General features: G+C 50.6%; 1 protein-coding gene across 2 annotated transcripts in view; it reads left to right on the forward strand.

Moving 5' to 3' along the window:
- The window catches only part of RIMBP2 (RIMS binding protein 2), a 1,257,287-nt gene that overhangs the window by 759,757 nt on the left and 471,485 nt on the right, over positions 1 to 26,045 (forward strand). For both annotated transcript variants that reach the window (XM_069215362.1, XM_069215363.1), the window contains one exon: positions 8,214 to 8,336. In XM_069215362.1, coding sequence (XP_069071463.1) covers positions 8,214 to 8,336 — 123 coding nt within the window. The remainder of the gene's footprint in view (positions 1 to 8,213; positions 8,337 to 26,045) is intronic.

Below are 26,045 nucleotides of genomic sequence, written 5' to 3' on the forward strand. Positions count from 1 at the left end.
TGCCCCCTTCCTAGAGCAGTTTGGTGCCCCAGGGGACAGCCACCTCCCCCGGGGTGTAATCAAATGTAATGCGGGGGTGTAACTGTGGGACCGCCACCTCCCCGGGGCAATGATTTAAATGTAGGCGGGGGGTGTAACTGTCTCTTTAACTGAGTTTCTAAGTGATCCTGTGAGTGAAATGCGTTTAAAATAAGCTCTACGAAGGTTCCTGTTAACTTTACAAGGGTTTTGTGCAGTGTCTGTGGAAGCTGGAGGGGTCGATGGTGAATAAACGCCAGGAGAGTTTGGTATTCAGTCCAAAACTTAGTCCATCAGAAGAGGAACACTTGGGCGCGCAGGCGAAGCCCTGTGATAATATCAGTGGCCTGTTTTTAAACAGCAAGGGCTTCTGCCCTTGCTGTTTCTAAGCCCTGGAAGATCACTCCTCTGCGTAGCAGGTGTTACATTTACCCAGTTTAGTGGCATTCAATTGACCGAACTTGGAAGGATGGAAGACTGAGTTGGCCTTTTCCCGGACCCGCACACTGCAGCATATATCAGCAGAATTGTCTGTGGCATTCCGAGTAGGTCCCAGGCTACTGGAGAGGCACAAATCCTTTGCTTGGGAAAACTGTAAAAAGAATGGAACCAAGTTGCGGGCAGAGAGAATTGTGTTTTTTTATGGGGGGGGAGGTACCATAAAACATAAAGTTCTAACCAATACTGTTCACCTGTGCTGCCCCCAGCTGGATCGCCTTTAATCTAACCGCAATACACCACTAAATTGACATAGACTCCTCCAAGCCCTTGTCTTCCAGTGACCGAGGGGAGTCCTTAAGGGACCCTCCTCAAAACAGTGTCATAAACTTATACATGGAGACCCCGTGGGCCGTTCTTATTGGACAGTACATCGGCTAAGCGCTGACGACGCACAACCGTACCTTATAGTAAAGTAGTCCTTGGACACCAGGCAGCCCTGGAAGACAGAAGTCTTCCAAAGATTGAGCCCTACCAAAAGGGAGTTTTTCTAATAACCTGAGACAAGCTTCTGCCATAGGTCCTGGGCCGCACAGTCAGATGCAGCGTGACGGCCTCTCCCATCTCTGCCTGGATCCTCAAGTCCCTCTGCATATTTGTTCTGCGGATTGGGACCAGCCTCCTGCACAAGATCACACCACGACTCCCAGCTCACTATAACCAGGCTTTCCGTGCCTCGCCTCTCTGATCACTGCGCAGATGTAGGTTTGATCCCCCAACTCAGTGATCACTGATCCTCCCCGCAGGAAATCCAGCCATAAATGGAGAGCCCACCTCGCTCAAAATCCCCAACATATGAAACAATCTCCCCTTAATGGAGGGTCCCCCCCTTTGCAACAGATGTTCTGATGGATACAACTACCTGTGGATTCCTCACCTCATGAATACTCCCATGGCGCCAGCATTCAACGGAAATCTTCTTACTAGTCTCTGCACGTCGACGAGGACGTCACTGTCTCGCACGCGACGCCGTCTGACGTCATACAGGCAATAAGAGGTCCTCGACGACGTGCAGACGTCAGTTCCCTTTTTTCCGTGCATTCGAAATGGTTATCTTCGAGGGAGCAACTGTTACTCTTGCGGTTACAGTGTATATCTTGCTGCGTACTCTTTCTCTGTGGAAATAATGTCGCAGAGAAAGTCTGGATTTAAGCCTTGTCGTGAGTGTGGAGGCAAGATGTCGGTGACGGATCCTCATTCCGATTGCCTTTGGTGTTTGAGCTCCGACCACGACGTCTCGACTTGTGATTCGTGTCAGCACATGAATCCGAAGGCCCTTAAAGAACGCGAGGCGAAGCTGTTTATGGCCAAGTCAAAGGAGAAGCATCATAAGAAAAAGTCTTCTCCAAAACATCGGCGTCATCGAGACTCCCGGCGCCGTAGAGAATCTCGGCGTCATTCAAGGGAGGCTCGTTCCAGGTCTCCGGATCGGCGCCGGAGGACATGGGAGATCAGCCCCACGGTGACGCCGCATCCTTCGACGCCGTTGCTCTCTCCGGCGTCTCCAACTTCGCCTGGACAGGCGTCGGTGATTGAGGTATTGGAGCCTCAAGTGTTTTCTCCGGCGCAGACGCCGAGGCCGGCGTCGGGGTCGCCTCCGAGTCAGGCACCCCAGTATCCGGCTTTTCCCACCCCTGGAGCCGATAGTTCCGCATTCTTGAATGCGATGTATGCCATCTTCCAGCAGATGGCTCCAGGGGGTGCTCCGGCTGGGCCTTTGGCCTTTTCTTTGGGTGATCCTGCGCCTCTTCGGCCGGCACCCTTTATGCCCTTTCTCCCGTTTGGGAACGTGAGCTCGGCGCCAGTGTCGGCGCCGGTGGCCGCTCCGATGGCTTCGGAGGGATTGGCCCCAGGGATTCCCATCCCGTCGACGTCGAGATTTCGGCCTGTGACTCCGGTGGGTCCATCCGTTTCATCTGCTCTTCAGTCGGCGCCGAAGTTACCTGTGGCGCCGGATGCGGCGTCGGTGGCTTCGGAAGATCGGCGCCGATCTCCGACTTCGGCGGAGGTATTGTCGACTCCGCGGATTGAGCAACGACTGCATTCAAGGAGGCGTGCTCTCCGGGTACTAGAGGAGCAGGAGTACCAACGAGCTCTAGAGGAAGGAGAGCTAGAGGACTCGGGTGATGGGCTGCGTGGACTGGAGTCGGCCAGTGCTGCTGGACACTTCCCCTGAGTGGGACCTTTCGTCCCCGGGGGAATATACCGAGGAAGCTGCTTCTTTTCATACAGTGGTACGGAAGGCAGCTAGTTTTTTGGACCTGCCTTTGCCGGTGGTGGAGGCGAAACAAAACCTTTTGACAGAGGTGTTGCATCCGGCCTCAGCCGCGGCGGAGCCTCTATTACCTTTTAATGACGCTCTGCTGGATCCGGTTTTAGAGGTGTGGAGGAAGCCGGCATCTTCCCCAGCAGTTCACAGAGCCGTGGCCAGGAGGTATCGGACGGCTCCAACTGATCCTGGTTTCCTATCTAGGCACCCTACGCCGGAGAGCTTGGTTGTGCAGGCCTCCTGTTCGTCCAAGTCAGCGCCTGGTTCTTTTCCGACGGTGCCTGGGGACAGAGACTCAAAAAAGCTGGAGGCGCAGTCGAAGAAGATTTTTTCGTCCTGCAGTCTGGCATTAAAAGCCACCAATGCAACCTGTATCCTGGGGAGGTATATTCATGCTCTGATGGATGACATCTCCTCTTCATTTACAGAGCTTCCCCAGGGTCTTTTGGATCTTGTCTCTGATGCCCAGGCTGCTGCGACCCAAATTATCCAGACGGGACTGGATACCACCGACTCGGTAGCCAGAGCAATGGGCACAACTGTGGTGGAAAGGAGACAGGCCTGGCTCCGTAACTCGGGCTTTTCGACAGATGTACAGTCCACATTGTTGGATCTCCCGTTTGATGGGGACAAACTGTTTGGGGCTAAGGCTGATTCGGCCTTGGAACGGTTTAAGGAGAGCAGGGCCACGGCTAAGTCGCTGGGACTCCAAGCTCCTTCTTCCACGGCCTCTTCCAGATTCTTCAGGAGGTTTCGTGGATTTGGGCGTGGCTCTTCCTCCTCTTCCTTTCGGGGAAGATATCAGCAACCTGCCTCTTCCCATCCCTATAGATCTTTTAGGGGGAGGGGTAGGGTCCGCACCAGGGGAGCTTCTCAGCAGCACTCTGCCTCTTCCTCATCCTCTGGCGGGGTGCAGCAGGGGAAGCAGCCTTAGGCTTCCACCATTTCCCACTCACTCCTCTCCTGTAGGGGGAAGATTACAGCATTTTCTCACCAAATGGGAGACTGTTACGTCGGACACTTGGGTTCTCAGTGTTGTGGGAAAAGGCTACACCCTTCCCTTTCGGGAGTTTCCGCCCCTCATCCCGCCCCGCCCTTCGTATTGTTCACAAGAACACCTCCTGTTGCTAGAACAGGAGGTAGAAGTCCTCCTTTTAAAGGGCGCGGTGGAGTTGGTCCCGGAGCAGGAAAGGGGTCAAGGAGTTTACTCAAGGTATTTCCTGATTCCCAAGAAGGATGGTCGTTTGAGACCAATTCTGGACCTGAGGATCTTGAATTGGTTCCTCAAGCAGGAAAAGTTCAAGATGCTGACCCTAGCACAGGTGCTTTTGGCGTTGAACATGGAAGACTGGATGGTGTCTGTCGACTTGCAGGATGCTTACTTTCATATCCCGATACTCAAGTCACACAGGAAGTATCTCCGGTTTGTGGTGGGATCGCAACACTACCAGTTTGCGGTCCTTCCGTTTGGTCTTACTTCAGCACCTCGAGTCTTCACGAAGGTGATGTCGGTGGTTGCGGCAGAGCTCAGAAGGAAGGGGATAGCAGTATTCCCTTACTTGGACGATTGGTTAATCAAAGCCAAGTCCCCGGAGCTTGTGTTGCGTCATCTGCAGTCAACAACCCAGTTGTTGTTCGACCTGGGCTTTTCGGTGAACGAGCCCAAATCTCACCTAGAGCCCTCTCAGCGCCTCCTGTTCATAGGGGCAGTACTGGATACAACATTGGGTCGGGCCTTTCCTCCGCCTCAGCGGATTCAAGATATTCAGGATTTGGTTCCAATGTTTCGAAATGGAGCGGTAGTTCCAGTCCTCAAGGTCCTTCGTCTGCTCGGTCTTTTTGCCTCCTGCATTCTGTTGGTCACGCATGCTCGCTGGCACATGAGGGCTCTTCAGTGGTGCCTCCGAAGGCAGTGGTCTCAACACAGAGGGGATCTAGAGGGTACTGTCAAGATCTCCAGAGATGCTGCTGTGGATTTGAAGTGGTGGATTGCAAGCAACAATCTTTCACAAGGAAAGCCGTTCCAGCAGTCGCCACCAGTGACAACAGTCATAACGGATGCTTCCACTCTAGGGTGGGGAGCTCATCTGGGGGATCTGGAGATCAAAGGTCTTTGGTCTCCAGAGGAACAGATTTTTCACATCAATCTGTTAGAGTTACGGGCTGTACGTCTGGCTCTCAAGGCCTTCCTCCCTTCCCTTCGTGGTCAGTCGGTACAGGTCCTAACGGACAATACTACCACGATGTGGTACATAAACAAGCAGGGAGGAGTGGGGTCGTACCTTCTCTGCAGAGAAGCTCTTCGACTATGGTCCTGGGCAAAGGACCATCGGATTTGCTTGATAGCAAACCATCTGGCCGGAGTTTTGAACGTGCGTGCGGACAGTCTCAGTCGCCACTTCTCGGCAGACCACGAGTGGCGTCTCCATCCAGATCAAGTCCGTTTAATCTTCCAGAAGTGGGGGTTTCCTCGGGTAGATCTGTTCGCCACTCGAGAGAACGCGCATTGTCCGTTGTTCTGCAGCCTTCAGTATCCGATGCAGGAAGCGTTGGGGGACGCGTTTCAAATGACCTGGTGCGGCCAGTTGTTTTACGCGTTTCCTCCCATACCCTTGATTCCTCGAGTATTGAGGAAGATTCGCCAAGACCGGGCTCTAGTAATCTTAATAGCTCCGGATTGGCCAAGGAGGGTGTGGTACTCCGATCTTCTCCAACTCTCAACGTGCCCGCCGCTCCGTCTCCCTTTCAGGGCAGACCTCCTCTCGCAGTCGCAGGGGCAGGTTCTACACCCCAACCTCCAGAGTCTGCACCTACATGCCTGGAGATTGAGCGGGGCAACCTGAGTTCCTTCTCTCTCCCGCCTGAGGTAGTGGATGTTATATTAGCGGCCAGGCGACACTCCACTAAATCTATCTACGCTAATAGGTGGTCTAAATTTGTTGCGTGGTGTGGAGAGAGGCAGATTGATCCCTTACATGCTCATCTATCGGACATTTTGTCTTTTGCTCTATCTCTGGCGCAAAAAGGTTGTGCAGTGGCTACCATTAAAGGTTATTTATCGGCCTTGTCAGCCTTCATATGTCTTCCAGACCAACCATCTTTATTTAAATCCCCTATTGTTATCAGATTCTTGAAAGGTCTTCTAAATCAATATCCTCCAAAGCCATTCGTTATGCCGCAATGGGATTTGTCCTTAGTCCTGACTTTCCTTATGGGGTCCCCTTTTGAACCTATGCATTCTTGCCCCTTGAGGTATTTGGTTTTAAAAACAGTCTTCCTGATAGCTATAACATCAGCAAGGAGAGTGAGTGAGTTGCAGGCCTTATCAGTAAAACCCCCTTATACAACTTTTTATGGGGATAAGGTGGTGTTGAGGACCAAGGCTGCTTTCCTCCCGAAGGTTGTTTCACCCTTCCATTTGGCCCAGGCAATTACTTTGTCCACGTTCTATCCTCCGCCTCATCCTTCCAAAGAGGAAGAAAGACTGCACCGTCTGGACCCAAAGAGAGCGTTGAGCTTCTTTATCGATAGAACAAGGGATTTCAGGCTGGAGGATCAGCTGTTTATTGGATACGTGGGCAAGAGGAGAGGAAAGGCAGTCCACAAGAGAACACTATCCAGGTGGGTTGTTCTTTGCATTAAAATATGTTACTCTTTGGCAAAGAAGGATCCTCCTGAGGGCATTAGAGCTCATTCCACCAGAGCTAAGTCGGCCACTTCGGCCTTAGCCAGAGGTGTTCCTGTGGTCGACATCTGCAAGGCCGCAACTTGGTCGTCCCTTCACACTTTTGCAAAACATTACTGTTTAGATTCTGAGGTTAGAAGGGACGGCCATTTTGCACGGTCAGTGCTGCAGGATTTCTTGGTTTGACCATTTAGGCACCCACCGCCGGGCGTGGTACTGCTTTGGGACTCTATTCATGAGGTGAGGAATCCACAGGTAGTTGTATCCATCAGAAGAACGAGTTACTTACCTTCGGTAACGACTTTTCTGGTGGATACATTAGCTACCTGTGGATTCCTCACGGTCCCACCCGCCTCCCCGTTGCCTTTATGGTCTTGCCAAGTAATCCTTGAGTGCGCTCCTCTTGGTCCTTGAGGGTGCAATAGATGTATATATATAATATATTTGTATATATATATGTGTATATATCTTTATGTATATACTTGCTGTGTGTATATATTTTAAAAGAGAGAGTTTTATATATATATATATATATGTACATAAAAAGATTTACAGTTATTCATACAATGTGGTGTATTTTACAATATAATGGATGTTGCCTTGCTCTTTCATTGCATTGCCTGGTTGTTCTCATGCACGTAAAAAATGATTGGTACTGACGTCTGCACGTCGTCGAGGACCTCTTATTGCCTGTATGACGTCAGACGGCGTCGCGTGCGAGACAGTGACGTCCTCGTCGACGTGCAGAGACTAGTAAGAAGATTTCCGTCGAATGCTGGCGCCATGGGAGTATTCATGAGGTGAGGAATCCACAGGTAGCTAATGTATCCACCAGAAAAGTCGTTACCGAAGGTAAGTAACTCGTTCTTCAGGGAAGCACCTAGGAAAGATGTTTCTTGTCACACCTCTGTTTCCCTAACCCCCGTATTACCAGAGATCCCCCCCCTTGAATGTTTGTTCTGGTGTCATCACTTTACAGCCTTGTCCTGTCAGCAGATGGCAGGACGCTGTTTCCTTTCCTTGTGTTTATGTAAATATTTCCATCACGCTTGTTTGGCCAGCTCATTGTGGCATCTGCCTTCCTGTCCTCGGGTTTCCTCTGGAAGAACATGCATGCTTTAAAAATGCTCCCTATGAAAAACAATGTTAGAATAAATAGAACCTGTCAGCTGCAACAGCTGAGGGTGGACGCCTCACACCACAGCTGGTGGCAAACGGTGCGGCCATCTTTGAGTGGTAGATACTTCCTGCTCCAAAGCTCCAGTGGGTAAACTAGTTGTAAGGTTGTAATACCCCTCGAAACTTCACAAGAGTGTGTATGTGTACGGCATAGCCACACGTCAGCGGGGCACTGTACAGGGTCAGAGAGAACCATGGAGTCACGTGATATGAGCGGTAGCCGGGGACCTTTCATTCATTATGATGTGGTGCTCTTTAAAGAAGCTCATGGTCTTCTCTTTCGTAAAGCGCAGCAGGGTTGGGGCGGTCCTGATGGATACAGGGATGTTGTTCCAGACCCTAAGTGCATAGATGGAAAAGGCCTGCTGCACAAGTCTTACAGATCAATCCAGACCACCCAAGGTCCAACAGCTCCTGGGACACCATGTTGTGTTTATTTCTAAAGTTGTGGCTCACCGAGGGATGCTTTGTGGATGTGTTTGATAGTCACTACTGGGATCAACGCTTTGCTGGATTAAGTCATTCTTTGGGTGTCTTCAACCCTTCTTTTTTAATCTTTAACAGGTGAAGTCAGGCTATGACCAACTTAGTGAAACGCTCGTCGCAGTGACCAAAGAACGAAATTTGGCTGTGAAAGAGAACCACCAGCTTCGAGCCAAGCTGGAGAATCTAGAGCAGGTCCTAAAGGTAAGAGCCTTGTTTCCTCTCGGCGCTGTCGAAGAAGTGAATTCAACAATGTAGGTGTGGCCTCCAAGCGAGGTATGTGTTGGGGCCGTTGAGTAAATGTAGAGTACTAGGGCCTAATTTAAAAAGGTTAACATACAATTTGTGTAAGTTTACGATTGTTTGCTATTCACAAAGGTATTTACAAGTAGTATCTTTAAGCATGCGGTATATCCGCACATAAAGATATAGGTCTCTTTAGAAAAAGATAGGTCCTGAGTGAGTGGTTCACTTTTATTGTAAGTTTGTAAATGCCTGCTGTTTCCTCCTATGTATGCCCAGGGTGCTCTGGGCACAAATTGTGGCCATACCATGTACCCAGGTACCCTGAGTAGAGAAGTGCCCTATGCCCAGCACCCGTGCCTTCTCTGTGCACAGCACATGTCCCGCCCCAAGTATCATCAGACTCTAGGCGCAGGGCATGGCCTTTAGCCACAGCATGTGTCTTGTACTCCCTGCCTCCAGTGCCCACAGGGCACAGGTTGTGACCATATCGTGTACCCACTTACCCTGAGTAGAGAAGTGCCCTATGCCCAGCACCCTTGCCTTCTCTGTGCACAACACGTCTCGCCCCAAGTGTCATCAGACTCTAGGCGCAGGGCATGGCCTTTAGCCACAGCACGCGTCTTGTACTCCCTTCCTACAGTGCCCGCTGGGCACAGGTTGTGACCATATCGTGTACCAAATGACCCTGAGTAGAGAATAGCTCTATGCCCAGCACCCTTGCCTTCTCTGTGCACAGCACATGTCCCGCCTCAAGTGCCCGCATACTCTAGGCACAGGGCATAGCCTTTAGCACAGCATGTGTCTTGTACGCCCTGCCTCCAGTGCCCACAGGGCACTGGTTGTGACCATATTGTGTACCCACTTACCCTGAGTAGAGAAGTGCCCTATGCCCAGCACCCTTGCCTTCTCTGTGCACAGCTCATGTCCCGCCCCAAGTGCCCGCAGACTCTAGGCACATGGCATGTCCTTTAGCACAGCATGTCTTTTGTACTCCCTGCCTCCAGTGCCCGCTGGGCACAAGTTGTGGTTTTCGGTCATGTTTTGCAGTATCTGTTCAGCCTGGCCTTTGGGGAGCAGTTTTTGTGTTTTTTAGTTCCCTGCGAGAAATGTATTACAAAAGGCAACACGTGGGCCCTCTCACCCAACTTTCTAATCATTACATGTTACGCTTAGGTGGTCGGGCTTTGTTTCGGGCGGTTGTACATGTTCATCAAACGAGGCCAAGGTATTGGTCAATTCACAACAAGTTTTTTGCAGCCCCAGTGTGATCCTGTACCAATTGGTACTTGGTAAAGTGTGTGACTCCGCCCCCCACTCACGGTCTGGATTTAACAGACTAGTAGAGGGGGGCTCAGCCGGTGTAACTCCACCGAGGGGGGTGTGTAGCGGTAGGAGGAGGCCAGCATTCCTGGGGATTTTAATAGAAATACTACTGTTCAGCCCCCCGATAACTTTAGTCATCCTGCAAACAATTTAAAGGAGCAAACAGTTCCAACCTTAACGCGAGAGTTCTAGAATAAATGATCTGGGCGTCTGCACCCTCCACTGAGTGGAAATGTTTGTAAGTAAATCCCCGTTGGAGGTCAGGGGTGAACCTTGCAACATCTGTACAGATGTGCATGGAGCTCACATACACGCCCATGTAAAACTGTGCAACGTTGAATTAAAGTTACATTATAATTTTCACAACGCCCACTGAAACACGTCTATCAGTTCTTCACAAACTCGTGTGCCTTAATGAGAGTAAAGGTGGATGAACGAGACTGAGTGAAGATGGATGAGTGGATCGATGATTGAGACTGCAGTGTCTCCTCACCATAGTTCCCACAGCACCGTCTATCAGTTCCACACAAACTCGTTTGCCTCAGTGAGGGTGAAGATGGATGGTTGGATAGATCGATGAATGAGAATGAGTGAAGATGAATGAGTGGATCGATGAATGAGACTATAGTGGCGATGGATAGATGGATGGATAGGTAGGTGGATGGAAGAGAGCGCGCACACAGTTCACCGGGCCTCTTTAATGCTTACATTCGGCTCACACTCTGTCTGAGACGTGTCTGACAGCCCAGGATGCATTGCGAGGAGGCAGTGACCCCCCAGGGTCCCAGCTTCTCACACACACTGACACCTCCCTCACTTCCTGGCAGTGATACGGATTGATGCCCTGAGCATCTCTCAAGGAGCACAGGCTGAGGCGGGGTGAAGCGGGAGGGGCATAAACTGTGTGTGTGTGTGGGGGGGGGGACTTTCTAGCTGGAACCTAAGATTTAGTGGGTGCCGCGTAAAATCACACAACATGCAACAAGCAGGAAGGGTAAATAAATGAAGGGTTGGAGTTAGGAATAAAGTGGCCACAGAGTGCCAAATTATAATGCAGGTTGTCTAAATTATGTGGCAAGAAAAGACACATTTATCAATCCAGGAAATGCAAATTATCAATCAATCAATCAATCATAACATTTATAAAGCGCACTATGTACCCGTCAGGGTTTCGAGGCGCTGGGGGGGGTGGGGGGGGGAGGAGAGGTGCTGCTAGCGTTCGTAGAGCCAAGTTTTGAGGAGTCTCCTGAAGGTGAGGAGGTCCTGGGTCTGACGTAGCGAGGTGGGGAGAGAGTTCCAGGTCTTGGCGGCGAGGAAGGAGAAGGATCTGCCGCCAGAGGTCTTGCGCTGGATTCGGGGGACGATGGCGAGGGCGAGGTGGGCAGAGCGGAGTTGACGTGTGGGGACGTAGAAGCTGAGTCTGTTGTTGAGGTAGGTGGGCCCGGTGTCGTGTAGAGCCCTGTGAGCGTGGGTGAGGAGTTTGAAGGTGATCCTTTTTTCCACGGGGAGCCAGTGGAGGTCCTTCAGGTGCGGGGAGATGTGGCATCGGAGGGGTATGTCGAGGATCAGGCGGGCGGATGCGTTCTGGATGCGCTGGAGTCGTTTGATGTCTTTTGTTGGGATGCCTGTGTAGAGTGCGTTGCCGTAGTCAAGTCTGCTGATGACGAGGGCTTGGGTTACCGTCTTTCTGGTTCCTGTTGGATTCCACTTGAAGATTCTACGGAGCATTCGGAGGGTGATGAAACAGGAAGAGGAGACGGCGTTGACCTGTTTGGACATGGTGAGAGCGGAGTCGAGGATGAATCTGAGGTTTCCTGCGTGGTTGGCTGGGGTGGGTGGTGGTCCGAGGGCAGTGGGCCACCAGGAGTCATTCCAGGCCGAGGGGGTGCGTCCGAGGATGAGGACTTCCGTCTTGTCGGAGTTGAGCTTCAATCGGCTGTTGTTCATCCACTCTGCGATGGCTTTTAGTCCCTCGTGGAGGTTGGTTTTGGCGGTGAGAGGGTCTTTGGTCAGGGAGAGGACGAGCTGGGTGTCGTCGGCGTAGGAGATGATGCTGAGGTTGTGTTGACGGGCCACTTTTGCGAGGGGGGCCATGTAGACGTTGAACACCGTTGGGCTGAGAGAGGAGCCTTGGGGGACACCGCAGATGAGGTTGGTGGCTTTGGAGCGGAAAGGGGAGAGCCGGACTCTCTGGGTTCTGTCGGAGAGGAAGGATGAGATCCAGTTGAGGACTTTGTCTTGGATGCCGGCTTCGTGGAGGCGGGTCAGTAGGGTGCGGTGGCAGACTGTGTCGAAAGCGGCTGATAGGTCGAGGAGGATGAGGGCTGAGGTTTCGCCGTTGTCCATTTGTTGTCTGATGTCATCAGTGGCGGCGAGGAGTGCGGTCTCGGTGCTGTGGTTTCGTCTGAATCCAGATTGGGAGGGGTCTAGGATGGAGTTGTCTTCTAGGTAGTGGGCGAGCTGGGTGTTGACGATCTTCTCGATGACTTTCGCTGGGAAAGGGAGGAGAGAGATCGGTCGGAAGTTTTTGAGATCGTTGGGGTCAGCCTTGGGTTTCTTGAGGAGGGGTTGGATTTCTGCGTGCTTCCAGCTGTTCGGAAAGGTGGCTGTGTTGAAGGAGAGGTTGATGATCTTGCGGAGTTTGGGGGCGATGGTGGCGTTGGCTTTGTTGAAAACGTGATGTGGGCATGGGTCCGTGGGAGAGCCTGAGTGGATGGAATTCATGGTTGTTAGGGTTTCGGCGTCGTCCACTTGGGTCCAGGTGGTGAGGCGGCGGTCGTGGGCGGAGTCGTCAGGGGTAGGGTCTGGCGGAGGTGCGGTGTTGAAGCTGTCGTGGATGGCTGCGATTTTCTGGTGGAAGAAGGTGGAGAGGTCGTCGCAGAGTTTCTGGGAGGGTGGGACGTCGTTGATGTTGGCGTTCGGGTTGGAGAGTTCCTTCACGATGCTGAAGAGTTCTTTGCAATCGTGGGCGTTGTTGTTGAGGCATTCAGTGAAGTGAGCGCGCTCGGCGAGTCGGATCCGTTGGTGGTGATCACGGTTGGCGTCTTTGAGGGTGGCGAGGTTGTCGGGTGTGCGCTCGAGGATCCATTTCTTCTTGAGCTTCTGGCAGGTGCGTTTGGAGGTGGTCAGTTCTTCCGTGAACCAGGCTGTTTTTTTCTTTCCTTGGTTGATGGTGGGTTTCATGAGTGGAGCTAAGGTGTTGGCGCAGTCGAGGATCCATTGATGGAGGTTGGTGGCGGCGGCGCTCGGGTCGGAGGAGTCGAGTGGAGGGTTTTTGGCGAGGGAGCTGGTTAGTTGGTCTTCGGTGACTTTTCTCCAGCGGCGGTGAGGTGGTAGAGGGATGCAGTGGTGTTCGGTGTTTCTCTTGAAGGAAAAGTGGATGCAGTGATGGTCGGTCCAGTGGAGTTCGGAGGTGTGGCTGATGGAGATGTGGTTGCTTGAGGTGAAGAGGGGGTCAAGCGTGTGACCGGCGATATGGGTGGGAGTGTTGACCAGTTGGCGGAGTCCGAAGTTGAGGAGGTTGGTGGTCAGCGAAACGGTGTTGGCGTCGTTGTTGTTTTCCAGGTGGAAGTTTAGGTCTCCCAGGAGGATGTAGTCTGGAGATGCGAGGGCGTGGGTGCTTACGAGGTCGGAGATGGTGTCGCTGAAGGGGGCTCTTGGTCCTGGAGGGCGGTATATGAGGGTTCCTCTGAGGGTCGTGTTGGGGTCCGTGTGGATCTGGAAGTGGAGGTGTTCGGCTGTCGTGAGAGCGTCGTCCGTGTGGGTGTGAATCTTGAGGGTAGACTTGTGGGCGATGGCTATTCCTCCGCCGACTCCGTTGGTTCGATCTCTTCTGGTGATCTTGTATCCGTCCGGTATGGCGATGGCAATGTCAGGGGCCGAGGAGTCGTTCCACCAGGTTTCGGTCAGGAAGGCCACGTCTGGGGCGGTGTGAGCTCATTGTGTGATTTAGAGCAAATTATGTGGCACATTCTGCGGCATAATAATCTAGTCATGTTTACATTTTAACTCATAAGGATACTAAAAGGAATCCAAGATTGTAGCAAATACATGGGCTTCCAAAGAAAGAAAACTCTAGATATTCTGCAGGCCCCATTCACAGTCTTAACCACCAGGAGTTAATGACTTTCTTGTGGGGTGAGGGGCAGGGACTGCATTTCATCAACACTGTGTCTTCTACCTGTCGGTGTAATGTTATGCTCTGCTGGACCAGGAGAAGGCGAGCCCAGGTGTACTCACTCCTTGTTTATTCAGCAGATCCTGAGCAGGCTCTAACATTCTCTTCCATTACATTTTGTCTCTGTCCATCCGGTGACGCCCTTGGAATCCGCAGCCTCCACCAAGAAACATCCCCCAGAATATTACCTCTGTACTAAGTGTCCAGGTGGTGTTTTAGGTTCAAGGCAGGAGGCATGAAAAAGAGTTGCAAACTGTTTGAAAATCTTTTGAATTTTATGTGGGTTTTGGAAGAATTTCTGCTTTGAGACGTGTGTGTGATGTAAACATGAATTTGTCTGAATGATGAAACAACATACTTTTAAAGAACTAATCTCTTTTTCTACTTTCTTTGGATTACATTTGAATATGCCAAATGTTTGTTCCCACAGACCACCAGTTAGCAACATTTACACGAATTGGGTAAAATTATTGGTATTTACACAGGATATTTGAACCAAGAATATTGAGGACAAAAATACTGTGAAGGTAAGTAAAGTTTTACTATATACAGCTCCACATATTTGTACCTTGATGCTATATATATATATATATATATATATATCTTAAAAGTATGAATGTGTGGAGTTAGGAATAGTAAATCTACATACCTATTTGCACTTACCTTCTCAATATTTTGATCATCAATATGTTTGACATGATATTCTGTCCACACAATATTGTGGCTCCAATATTCTGTCAGTGATCCAAGTTCTTACCTCTTGGACACCTGGATATATAAATCAGTTGCTGAAACATGACCAGTTAATTTTGCACTGTCAATGGCCACGTTATATTTGTGGAAATCTGCCAGTTCTGCAGCTAATGGATTGTGTAAAGTGACGTAAACCGGTAATTACGCATAAAGTTAAGTGGCCTCGGGGTCCAGTAGTCTTGTCCACGGGGGGCTGTGAAGAAGGGCTTAGAGTTCTAACTCTTGTGCTGAAAGTTTTATCGAGTTCTCTCACTGTGTATAATTAATATGACAAACCTATCATACACTCTTACCACAGACTATTTATTGTGATGATTAAGTGTAATATGGGAAGCCATCTTTTTGCTTGGAAAGAAACAAGCCTTGACTTTAACTACTCCCCAAGGGGAGGAGCTTGGTGGGCTCCAAGATGGCCATGGTCTTGTGTGGTTCGTTGGCTCCAAGATGGCCATGCTCTTGTGTGGTTCCTTGGCAGCCTCCAAGATGGATGTGCTCTTTTCTGGTTCCTTGCCAGGCTCCAAGATGGCCGTGCTCTTGTGTGGTTCCTTGGCAGGCTCCAAGATGGATGTGCTCTTTTCTGGTTCCTTGGCAGGCTCCAAGATGGCCGTGCTCTTGTGTGGTTCCTTGGCAGGCTCCAAGATGGTCATTCTCTTGTGTGGTTCATTGGCTCCAAGATGGCCGTGCTCTTGTGTGGTTCCTTGACAGGCTCCAAGATGGCTGTGCTCTTGTGTGGTTCCTTTGGTGGACTTCAAGATGGTCGTGCTCTTTTCTGGTTCTATGGCAGGCACCAAGATGGCCATGTTCTTGTGTGTTTCCTTGGCTGAGCAAGAAGCCTTGATGGATAAGACAGATCAGGTTGGAGGCAGTGGATGGGTATGGGGATAAGGTGACTGTTTAGGTGCATCCTGTGAGGAAGGAGCTCATCCCTCAAAGTGATGGCCAATGGATTTCGATCTGGTAGTGTCATTATGCGAGGATGGAGTGGGACACGGTCTCGAAGGGGGTTGAGAGGTAGAGTAGTCTGGGCCCCTTGTCCATGATTAGGCATGTTGTCTGCGGCAGTGATGAGGGCAGCCTAAGTGCTGTGGTTAGGTATGAACCCAAATCGGGAAGGATCCAGGAGGTGGCTGGTGTTGAGGTGGTCGGCCAGTCAGTTGTTGAGGAGGGGAGGAGTGAGATGGGTCTTCAGTTACCCAACGTCTTTAGGTGTGCGGAGGGGTAAAATGATGGCTTGTTTCCAGGGGTTCTGGAAGGTGATGGTGGTGAGAGAGTTGTTGAGAACGGGAATAAGGGTCGCGCACATGGGATTGAGTCCTTTGGTGAAAACAAAGTGACGGCCTGGATCCGAAGGGCTCCCAAGCGGTTGGAGTGCATGTGTTGACAGTTTCTAAAGGGGCGATGGCTGGCCAGCAGGTCAGAGAGGCTTCCTGGATGTTCCTCTCCTCCCACTGGATGATAGAGAGAGGGAGGGGATACACAACGGGGGTGTGAAGTTATTGTAGACGGTGTGGATTTTCTTTGTGCAGTAGTAAGAGAGCTGGCTCAGAGTTCCTGGAGGGTGTGATGGTCGTGGAGCTGGCAGCGGGGGGCATGAGTTCCCTCACTATGGCGAATATTCATTTTGAGGCACAGGGACTGTTTTGCTTCCGTTCAGTGAATATTGTGCACGTGGTGGCTCCAAGTGGCTGGTGGTAGATTCGGTGGGCTGATATGTAAGTGTTTCTGTGATTGTTGATGTAGGCACGGTGCCATCTATGTTCCAGCTGTTTGCAGTGGCCCCCAATGAGCCGAGGTGTAATGTGTGCCAGCTTGCCTGTTGCTTTGATCGAGATGTGGAGGTCATTTGTAACAGTGGCAGGAAGTCAGTGAATGAGATGACCTGTGTGTTGAAGTTCATGATGGTGCGTGATTGGTCATCGTGGTGGGGCAGGCGTTGAGGTGAAGCTCTGTGGTCCAGGATTCTATGGGGATCTTGTTCCACCATGCTGGGTCATCTTAGTATGTTCTGTTCGGTTACTGGGACAGCTGCAGTGCGGACCGTACGAGGGAGTGGTCGGTCCTGGTGAGGGTGATGGGCTTGTGCACATGATGTTGGAGCAGTTGATGAATTCAGGGTTGAGGAGGTCGTTTTCTCGTTGGATGAGTCTTCCGAGAGGTTGGTAGTGTTGGGTCTGTCATCCTGTAGGTGAACGTTGAGTTTGCCAAGTAGAATGAAGAGTTGGATTCGAGTACCAGCGGGATGCAAGAGTGGTGCAGAAATTGGACCTTGGTCCAAGCGCCTGGGGGAGAAGGGCCCCTGTTAGGGTGGCACTCAAGGCGCTAAGTTTGAAGGCCTTGTGTTCTAAGCAGTCGCTGGTGTTCTGTGAACTAATGGAGCGGATGAGTTTTTCTCTGTACATATCCCTGCAGTGGGGCTCAGTCAAGGGGCTATACCCACCCCAGGATATCTCCCCTGGGCAGCCCCTAGATGTGTGCCTCACCTTTCCACAATTTGCAGGTGCACCCAGAGATCTTCACGCCCAATGCATAGCTGCTAAGTTTCCCAGGCCCATGAGTGAGGTGCTGCTTCACGCAGGTTTTTTCCTTTGAATTCTGGGACTTGCAGTCCTATTTTATAATGGCATAAATAAAACTGCAAGTCCCAGAATTCAAAGAAAAACCTGGACTGGAACAGCACATAACACATATATAGGAGGCTGGACTGGCTTGTAGTGAGTACCAAGGGATACTTGCACCTTGCACCAGGCCCAGTTATCCCTTATTAGTGTATAGGGTGTCTAGCAGCTTAGGCTGATAGATAATGGTAGCTTAGCAGAGCAGCTTAGGCTGAACTAGGAGACGTGTGAAGCTACTACAGTACCACTTAGTGTCATATGCACAATATCATAAGAAAACACAATACACAGTTATACTAAAAATAAAGGTACTTTATTTTTATGACAATATGCCAAAGTATCTCAGAGTGTACCCTCAGTGAGAGGATAGGAAATATACACAAGATATATATACACAATAGCAAAAATATGCAGTATAGTTTTAGAAAACAGTGCAAACAATGTATAGTTACAATAGGATGGAATGGGGACACATAGGGATAGGGGCAACACAAACCATATACTCCAAAAGTGGAATGCGAACCACAAATGGACCCCAAACCTATGTGACCTTGTAGAGGGTCGCTGGGACTATTAGAAAATAGTGAGAGTTAGAAAAATAACCCTCCCCAAGACCCTGAAAAGTGAGTGCAAAGTGCACTAAAGTTCCCCTAAGGATAAAGAAGTCGTGTTAGAGGAATAATGCAGGAAAGACACAAACCAACAATGCAACAACGATGGATTTCCAATCTAGGGTACCTGTGGAACAAGGGGACCAAGTCCAAAAGTCACAAGCAAGTCGGAGATGGGCATATGCCCAGGAAATGCCAGCTGTGGATGCAAAGAAGCTTCTACTGGACAGAAGAAGCTGAGGTTTCTGCAGGAACGAAAAGGGCTAGAGACTTCCCCTTTGGTGGACGGATCCCTCTCGCCGTGGAGAGTCGTACAGAAGTGTTTTCCCGCCGAAAGAATGCCAACAAGCCTTGCTAGCTGCAAATCGTGTGGTTAGCGTTTTTGGACGCTGCTGTGGCCCAGGAGGGACCTGGAGGTCACAAATTGGACCAGGAGGTAGAGGGGACGTCGAGCAAGACAAGGAGCCCTCTTAGCAGCAGGTAGCACCCGGAGAAGTGCCAGAAACAGGCACTACGAGGATGCGTGAAACGGTGCTCACCCGAAGTTACACAAAGGAGTCCCACGTCGCCGGAGAACAACTTAGGAGGTCGTGCAATGCAGGTTAGAGTGCCGTGGACCCAGGCTTGGCTGTGCATAAAGGATTTCTGCCGGAAGTGCACAGGGGCCGGAGTAGCTGCAAAAGTCGCGGTTCCCAGCAATGCAGTCTAGCGAGGTGAGGCAAGGACTTACCTCCACCAAACTTGGACTGAAGAGTCACTGGACTGTGGGAGTCACTTGGACAGAGTTGCTGGATTCGAGGGACCTCGCTCGTCATGCTGAGAGGAGACCCAAGGGACCGGTAATGCAGCTTTTTGGTGCCTGCGGTTGCAGGGGGAAGATTCCGTCGACCCACGGGAGATTTCTTTGGAGCTTCTAGTGCAGAGAGGAGGCAGACTACCCCCACAGCATGCACCACCAGGAAAACAGTCGAGAAGGCGGCAGGATCAGCGTTACAGAGTTGCAGTAGTCGTCTTTGCTACTATGTTGCAGGTTTGCAGGCTTCCAGCGCGGTCAGCAGTCGATTCCTTAGCAGAAGGTGAAGAGAGAGATGCAGAGGAACTCGGATGAGCTCTTGCATTCGTTATCTAAAGTTTCCCCAGAGACAGAGACCCTAAATAGCCAGAAAAGAGGGTTTGGCTACTTAGGAGAGAGGATAGGCTAGCAACACCTGAAGGAGCCTATCACAAGGAGTCTCTGACGTCACCTGGTGGCACTGGCCACTCAGAGCAGTCCAGTGTGCCAGCAGCACCGCTGTTTCCAAGATGGCAGAGGTCTGGAGCACACTGGAGGAGCTCTGGACACCTCCCAGGGGAGGTGCAGGTCAGGGGAGTGGTCACTCCCCTTTCCTTTGTCCAGTTTCGCGCCAGAGCAGGGCTAAGGGGTCCCCTGAACCGGTGTAGACTGGCTTATGCAGAATTGGGCACATCTGTGCCCAAGAAAGCATTTCCAGAGGCTGGGGGAGGCTACTCCTCCCCTGCCTTCACACCATTTTCCAAAGGGAGAGGAAGTCCTTTGTTCTGCCATCCTGGGCCAGGCCTGGCTGGACCCCAGGAGGGCAGATGCCTGTCTGAGGGGTTGGCAGCAGCAGCAGCTGCAGTGAAACCCCAGGAAGGGCAGTTTGGCAGTACCAGGGTCTGGGCTACAGACCACTGGGATCTCGGGATTATGCCAACTATGCCAGGATGGCATAGAGGGGGCAATTCCATGATCATTAACATGTTACATGGCCATATTCGGAGTTACCATTGTGAAGCTACATATAGGTAGTGACCTATATGTAGTGCACACGTGTAATGGTGTCCCCGCACTCACAAAGTCCGGGGAATTGGCCCTGAACAATGTGGGGGCACCTTGGCTAATGCCAGGGTGCCCTCACACTAAGTAACTTTGCACCTAACCTTTACCAGGTAAAGGTTAGACATATAGGTGACTTATAAGTTACTTAAGTGCAGTGTAAAATGGCTGTGAAATAACGTGGACGTTATTTCACTCAGGCTGCAGTGGCAGGCCTGTGAAAGAATTGTCAGCGCTCCCTATGGGTGGCAAAAGAAATGCTGCAGCCCATATGGATCTCCTGGAACCCCAATACCCTGGGTACCTTAGTACCATGTACTAGGGATTTATAAGGGTGTTCCAGTAAGCCAATGTAAATTGGTAAAATTGGTCACTAGCCTGTTAGTGACAATTGTGAGAAAGTAGCCTCTTTCTAGCCTTGTTACCCCCACTTTTGGCCTGTTTGTGAGTGTATGCCAGGGTGTTTTCACTGTCTCACTGGGATACTGCTAGCCAGGGCCCAGTGCTCATAGTGAAAACCCTATGTTTTCAGTATGTTTGTTATGTGTCACTGGGACCCTGCTAGTCAGGACCCCAGTGCTCATAAGTTTGTGGCCTATATGTGTGTGTTCCCTGTGTAGTGCCTAACTGTCTCACTGAGGCTCTGCTAATCAGAACCTCAGTGGTTATGCTCTCTCATTTCTTTCCAAATTGTCACTAACAGGCTAGTGACCTATTTTACCAATTTACATTGGCTTACTGGAACACCCTTATAATTCCCTAGTATATGGTACTGAGGTACCCAGGGTATTGGGGTTCCAGGAGATCCCTATGGGCTGCAGCATTTCTTTTGCCACCCATAGGGAGCTCTGACAATTCTTACACAGGCCTGCCACTGCAGCCTGAGTGAAATAACGTACACGTTATTTCACAGCCATTTTACACTGCACTTAAGTAACTTATAAGTCACCTATATGTCTAACCTTTACCTGGTAAAGGTTAGGTGCAAAGTTACTTAGTGTGAGGGCACCCTGGCACTAGCCAAGGTGCCCCCACATTGTTCAGAGCCAATTCCCTGAACTTTGTGAGTGCGGGGACACCATTACACGCGTGCACTACATATAGGTCACTACCTATATGTAGCTTCACAATGGTAACTCCGAATATGGCCATGTAACATGTCTATGATCATGGAATTGCCCCCTCTATGCCATCCTGGCATAGTTGGCACAATCCCATGATCCCAGTGGTCTGTAGCACAGACCCTGGTACTGCCAAACTGCCCTTCCTGGGGTTTCACTGCAGCTGCTGCTGCTGCCAACCCCTCAGACAGGCATCTGCCCTCCTGGGGTCCAGCCAGGCCTGGCCTAGGATGGCAGAACAAAGAACTTCCTCTGAGAGAGGGTGTGACACCCTCTCCCTTTGGAAAATGGTGTGAAGGCAGGGAAGGAGTAGCCTCCCCCAGCCTCTGGAAATGCTTTGTTGGGCACAGATGTGCCCAATTCTGCATAAGCCAGTCTACACCGGTTCAGGGGACCCCTTAGCCCTGCTCTGGCGCGAAACTGGACAAAGGAAAGGGGAGTGACCACTCCACTGACCTGCACCTCCCCTGGGAGGTGTCCAGAGCTCCTCCAGTGTGCTCCAGACCTCTGCCATCTTGGAAACAGAGGTGCTGCTGGCACACTGGACTGCTCTGAGTGGCCAGTGCCACCAGGTGACGTCAGAGACTCCTTGTGATAGGCTCCTTCAGGTGTTGCTAGCCTATCCTCTCTCCTAGGTAGCCAAACACTCTTTTCTGGCTATTTAGGGTCTCTGTCTCTGGGGAAACTTTAGATAACGAATGCAAGAGCTCATCCGAGTTCCTCTGCATCTCTCTCTTCACCTTCTGCCAAGGAATCGACTGCTGACCGCGCTGGAAGCCTGCAAACCTGCAACATAGTAGCAAAGACGACTACTGCAACTCTGTAACGCTGATCCTGCCGCCTTCTCGACTGTGTTCCTGCTTGTGCATGCTGTGGGGGTAGTCTGCCTCCTCTCTGCACCAGAAGCTCCGAAGAAATCTCCCGTGGGTCGACGGAATCTTCCCCCTGCAACCGCAGGCACCAAAAAGCTGCATTACCCGTCCCTTGGGTCTCCTCTCAGCACGACGAGCGAGGTCCCTCGAATCCAGCGACTCTGTCCAAGTGACCCCCACAGTCCAGTGACCCTTCAGTCCAAGTTTGGTGGAGGTAAGTCCTTGCCTCACCTCGCTGGGCTGCATTGCTGGGAACCGCGACTTTTGCAGCTACTCCGGCCCCTGTGCACTTCCGGCGGTAATCCTTTGTGCACAGCCAAGCCTGGGTCCACGGCACTCTAACCTGCATTGCACGACTTTCTAAGTTGGTCTCCGGCGACGTGGGACTCCTTTGTGCAACTTCGGCGAGCACCGTTTCACACATCCTCGTAGTGCCTGTTTCTGGCACTTCTCCGGGTGCTACCTGCTTCAGAGAGGGCTCCTTGTCTTGCTCGACGTCCCCTCTCTCTCCTGGTCCAATTTGCGACCTCCTGGTCCCTCCAGGGCCACAGCAGCATCCAAACACGCTAACCGCACGATTTGCAGCTAGCAAGGCTTGTTGGCGTTCTTTCGGCGGGAAAACACTTCTGGACGACTCTCCACGGCGAGAGGGATCCGTCCACCAAAGGGGAAGTCTCTAGCCCTTTTCGTTCCTGCAGAAACCGCAGCTTCTTCTGTCCAGTAGAAGCTTCTTTGCACCCGCAGCTGGCATTTCCTGGGCATCGGCCCATCTCCGACTTGCTTGTGACTTTTGGACTTGGTCCCCTTGTTCCACAGGTACCCTAGATTGGAAATCCACAGTTGTTGCATTGTTGGTTTGTGTCTTTCCTGCATTATTCCTCTAACACAACTTCTTTGTCCTTAGGGGAACTTTAGTGCACTTTGCACTCACTTTTCAGGGTCTTGGGGAGGGTTATTTTTCTAACTCTCACTATTTTCTAATAGTCCCAGCGACCCTCTACAAGGTCACGTAGGTTTGGGGTCCATTCGTGGTTCACATTCCACTTTTGGAGTATATGGTTTGTGTTGCCCCTATCCCTATGTTTCCCCATTGCATCCTATTGTAACTATACATTGTTTGCACTGTTTTCTAAGACTATACTGCATATTTTTGCTATTGTGTATATATATCTTGTGTATATTTCCTATCCTCTCACTGAGGGTACACTCTAAGATACTTTGGCATATTGTCATAAAAATAAAGTACCTTTATTTTTAGTATAACTGTGTATTGTGTTTTCTTATGATATTGTGCATATGACACTAGGTGGTACTGTAGTAGCTTCACACGTCTCCTAGTTCAGCCTAAGCTGCTCTGCTAAGCTACCATTATCTATTAGCCGAAGCTGCTAGACACCCTATACACTAATAAGGGATAACTGGGCCTGGTGCAAGGTGCAAGTACCACTTGGTACTCACTACAAGCCAGTCCAGCCTCCTACATTGGTTGTGCAGCGGTGGGATAAGTGCTTTGAGACTACTTACCACTCTTGTCATTGTACTTTTCATAAGAGAAAAATATACAAAACAAGGTCAGTGTATATACACATAGGCAAAAAGTTTTGCATTTCCTCTTTTCACTCTTTTCTAAGTGCTGAAAAGTACTTCTAACTTTCTAAAAAGTTCTAAAAAAATTTAAAAGGTTTTTTTTTCTGTCTTTCTAAAAGCTCTGACAAACTTTTTTCTCTTTTTCTATCACTTTAACTCTCTCTAAAAAATGTCTGGCACAGGCCAAAATGTTGATCTGTCCAAACTTGCATATGATCACCTTAGCTGGAAAGGAGCAAGGAGTCTCTGCATAGAGAGAGGTTTGAGTGTAGGGAAGAATCCTTCCTTGGAACTGTTACTTAACATGCTTAGAGAACATGATAAGGCTAAAAGTGCCCCACCTGTTGAAAAAGTAGCTAATGGTTCTCAATCTGATCCAGGGACTCCCCCAGGAAAAGATTCAGGAAAGAAACTTCCAAGCCTGCCTATTACTAGACAGTCTAGCATAGTTGGTAATGATGATGAGCCACACCATACAAATAGTGTTGTCTCACATCATAGCAAAAGCATTTATTCTCACCATACTGGTAGTGATGTTTCTGTTAGCCAAGCTGTTAGGATGGCTTCTGTAAGGGACAGGTCTTCTTCTGTTCATTCCCATCATACCTCTGTATCTAGGAATGTCCCTCCCACCAACCCTGATGACAGAATGTTAGAGAGGGAACTCAATAAGTTGAGGGTGGAACAAACCAGACTGAAGCTTAAAAAGCAACAGCTGGATTTGGATAGACAGTCTTTTGAACTAGAGAAGGAAAGACAGAAGTTGGGTTTAGATACCCATGGTGGCAGCAGCAGTATTCCCCATAGTCATCCTGCAAAAGAGCATGATTCCAGGAATCTGCACAAGATAGTTCCCCCTTATAAGGATGGGGATGACATTAACAAGTGGTTTGCTGCACTTGAGAGGGCCTGTGTTGTACAGGATGTCCCTCAAAGGCAGTGGGCTGCTATCCTATGGCTATCATTTAGTGGAAAAGGTAGGGATAGGCTCCTTACTGTGAAAGAAAGTGATGCCAATAATTTTACAGTTCTTAAGAATGCCCTCCTGGATGGTTATGGCTTAACCACTGAACAGTACAGGATAAAGTTCAGAGAGACCAAAAAGGAGACTTCACAAGACTGGGTTGATTTCATTGACCATTCAGTGAAGGCCTTGGAGGGGTGGTTACATGGCAGTAAAGTTACTGATTATGACAGCCTGTATAACTTGATCCTGAGAGAGCATATTCTTAATAATTGTGTGTCTGATTTGTTGCACCAGTACTTGGTGGACTCTGATCTGACCTCTCCCCAAGAATTGGGAAAGAAGGCAGACAAATGGGTCAGAACAAGGGTGAACAGAAAAGTTCATACAGGGGGTGACAAAGAGAACACTAAAAAGAAAGATGGTGAAAAATCTCAAGATAAGCATGGGGACAAGGGTAAAACCAAAGATCCCACTTCAAATCTTAAACACTCTTCAGGGGGTGGGGATAAAACAAATTCTTCCTCTTCTTCTCAACCTACACAATTTAAAAAGCCTTGGTGCTTTGTGTGTAAAAACAGAGGCCATAGGCCAGGGGATAAGTCCTGTCCAGGTAAACCCCCTGAGCCTACCACCACTAATACATCAAGCTCTAGTGCCCCTAGCAGTAGTGGTACTAGTGGTGGGACTGCTGGCAACAGTCAAGCAAAGGGTGTAGTTGGGTTCACTTATGGGTCCATCATAGAAACTGGGGTAGTCAGTCCCAAGACAGTTTCTGTCACACCTAGTGGCATTGGCCTTGCCACACTGGCTGCTTGTCCCCTTACAATGGATAAGTACAGGCAGACAGTTTCAATAAATGGTGTTGAGGCCTTGACCTACAGGGACACAGGTGCCAGTATCACTTTGGTGACTGAAAACCTAGTGGCTCCTGAACAACACATCATTGGACAACAGTATAAGATTATTGATGTCCATAACTCCACTAAGGCGGTCATTCTGACCTTGGCGGACGGCGGAGGCCGTCCGCCAAGGTACCGCCGTCAGAACACCGCACCGCAGTCAAAAGACCGCGGCGGTGATTCTGAGATTTGCCCTGGGCTGGCGGGCGGCCGCCAAAAGACCGCGCGCCAGCCCAGGGCAAATCAACCTTCCCACTAGAATGCCGGCTCAGAATTGAGCCGGCGGAGTGGGAAGGTGCGACGGGTGCAGTTGCACCCGTCGCGTATTTCAGTGTCTGCTAGGCAGACACTGAAATACTTTGTGGGGCCCTCTTACGGGGGCCCCTGCCGTGCCCATGCCATTGGCATGGGCACAGCAGGGACCCCCAGGGGCCCCGCGGCACCCCCTACCGCCATCCTGTTCCTGGCGGGAGAACCGCCAGGAACAGGATGGCGGTAGGGGGTGTCAGAATCCCCATGGCGGCGGAGCGCGCTCCGCCGCCATGGAGGATTCTGACGGGCAGCGGAAAGTCGGCGGTACACCGCCGGCTTTCCGCTTCTGGCCGCGGCTGTACCGCCGCGGTCAGAATGCCCGGCGGAGCACCGCCGGCCTGTTGGCGGTGCTACCGCCAACCTCCGCCATGGCAGTAATTACCGCCGGGGTCAGAATGACCCCCTAAGTTTCTTCCCTTAGCTGTAATTCAGTTTAGTTGGGGTGGAGTTACTGGCCCTAAGCAGGTGGTGGTATCACCTAGCTTACCTGTAGACTGTCTCTTAGGTAATGACCTAGAGGCCTCAGGTTGGGCTGATGTAGAGTTTTATGCCCATGCAGCCATGCTGGGCATCCCTGAGGAATTGTTCCCTCTCAT

Source organism: Pleurodeles waltl, chromosome 11, assembly GCF_031143425.1.
Source record: "Pleurodeles waltl isolate 20211129_DDA chromosome 11, aPleWal1.hap1.20221129, whole genome shotgun sequence".
Classification (NCBI taxonomy): domain Eukaryota; kingdom Metazoa; phylum Chordata; class Amphibia; order Caudata; family Salamandridae; genus Pleurodeles; species Pleurodeles waltl.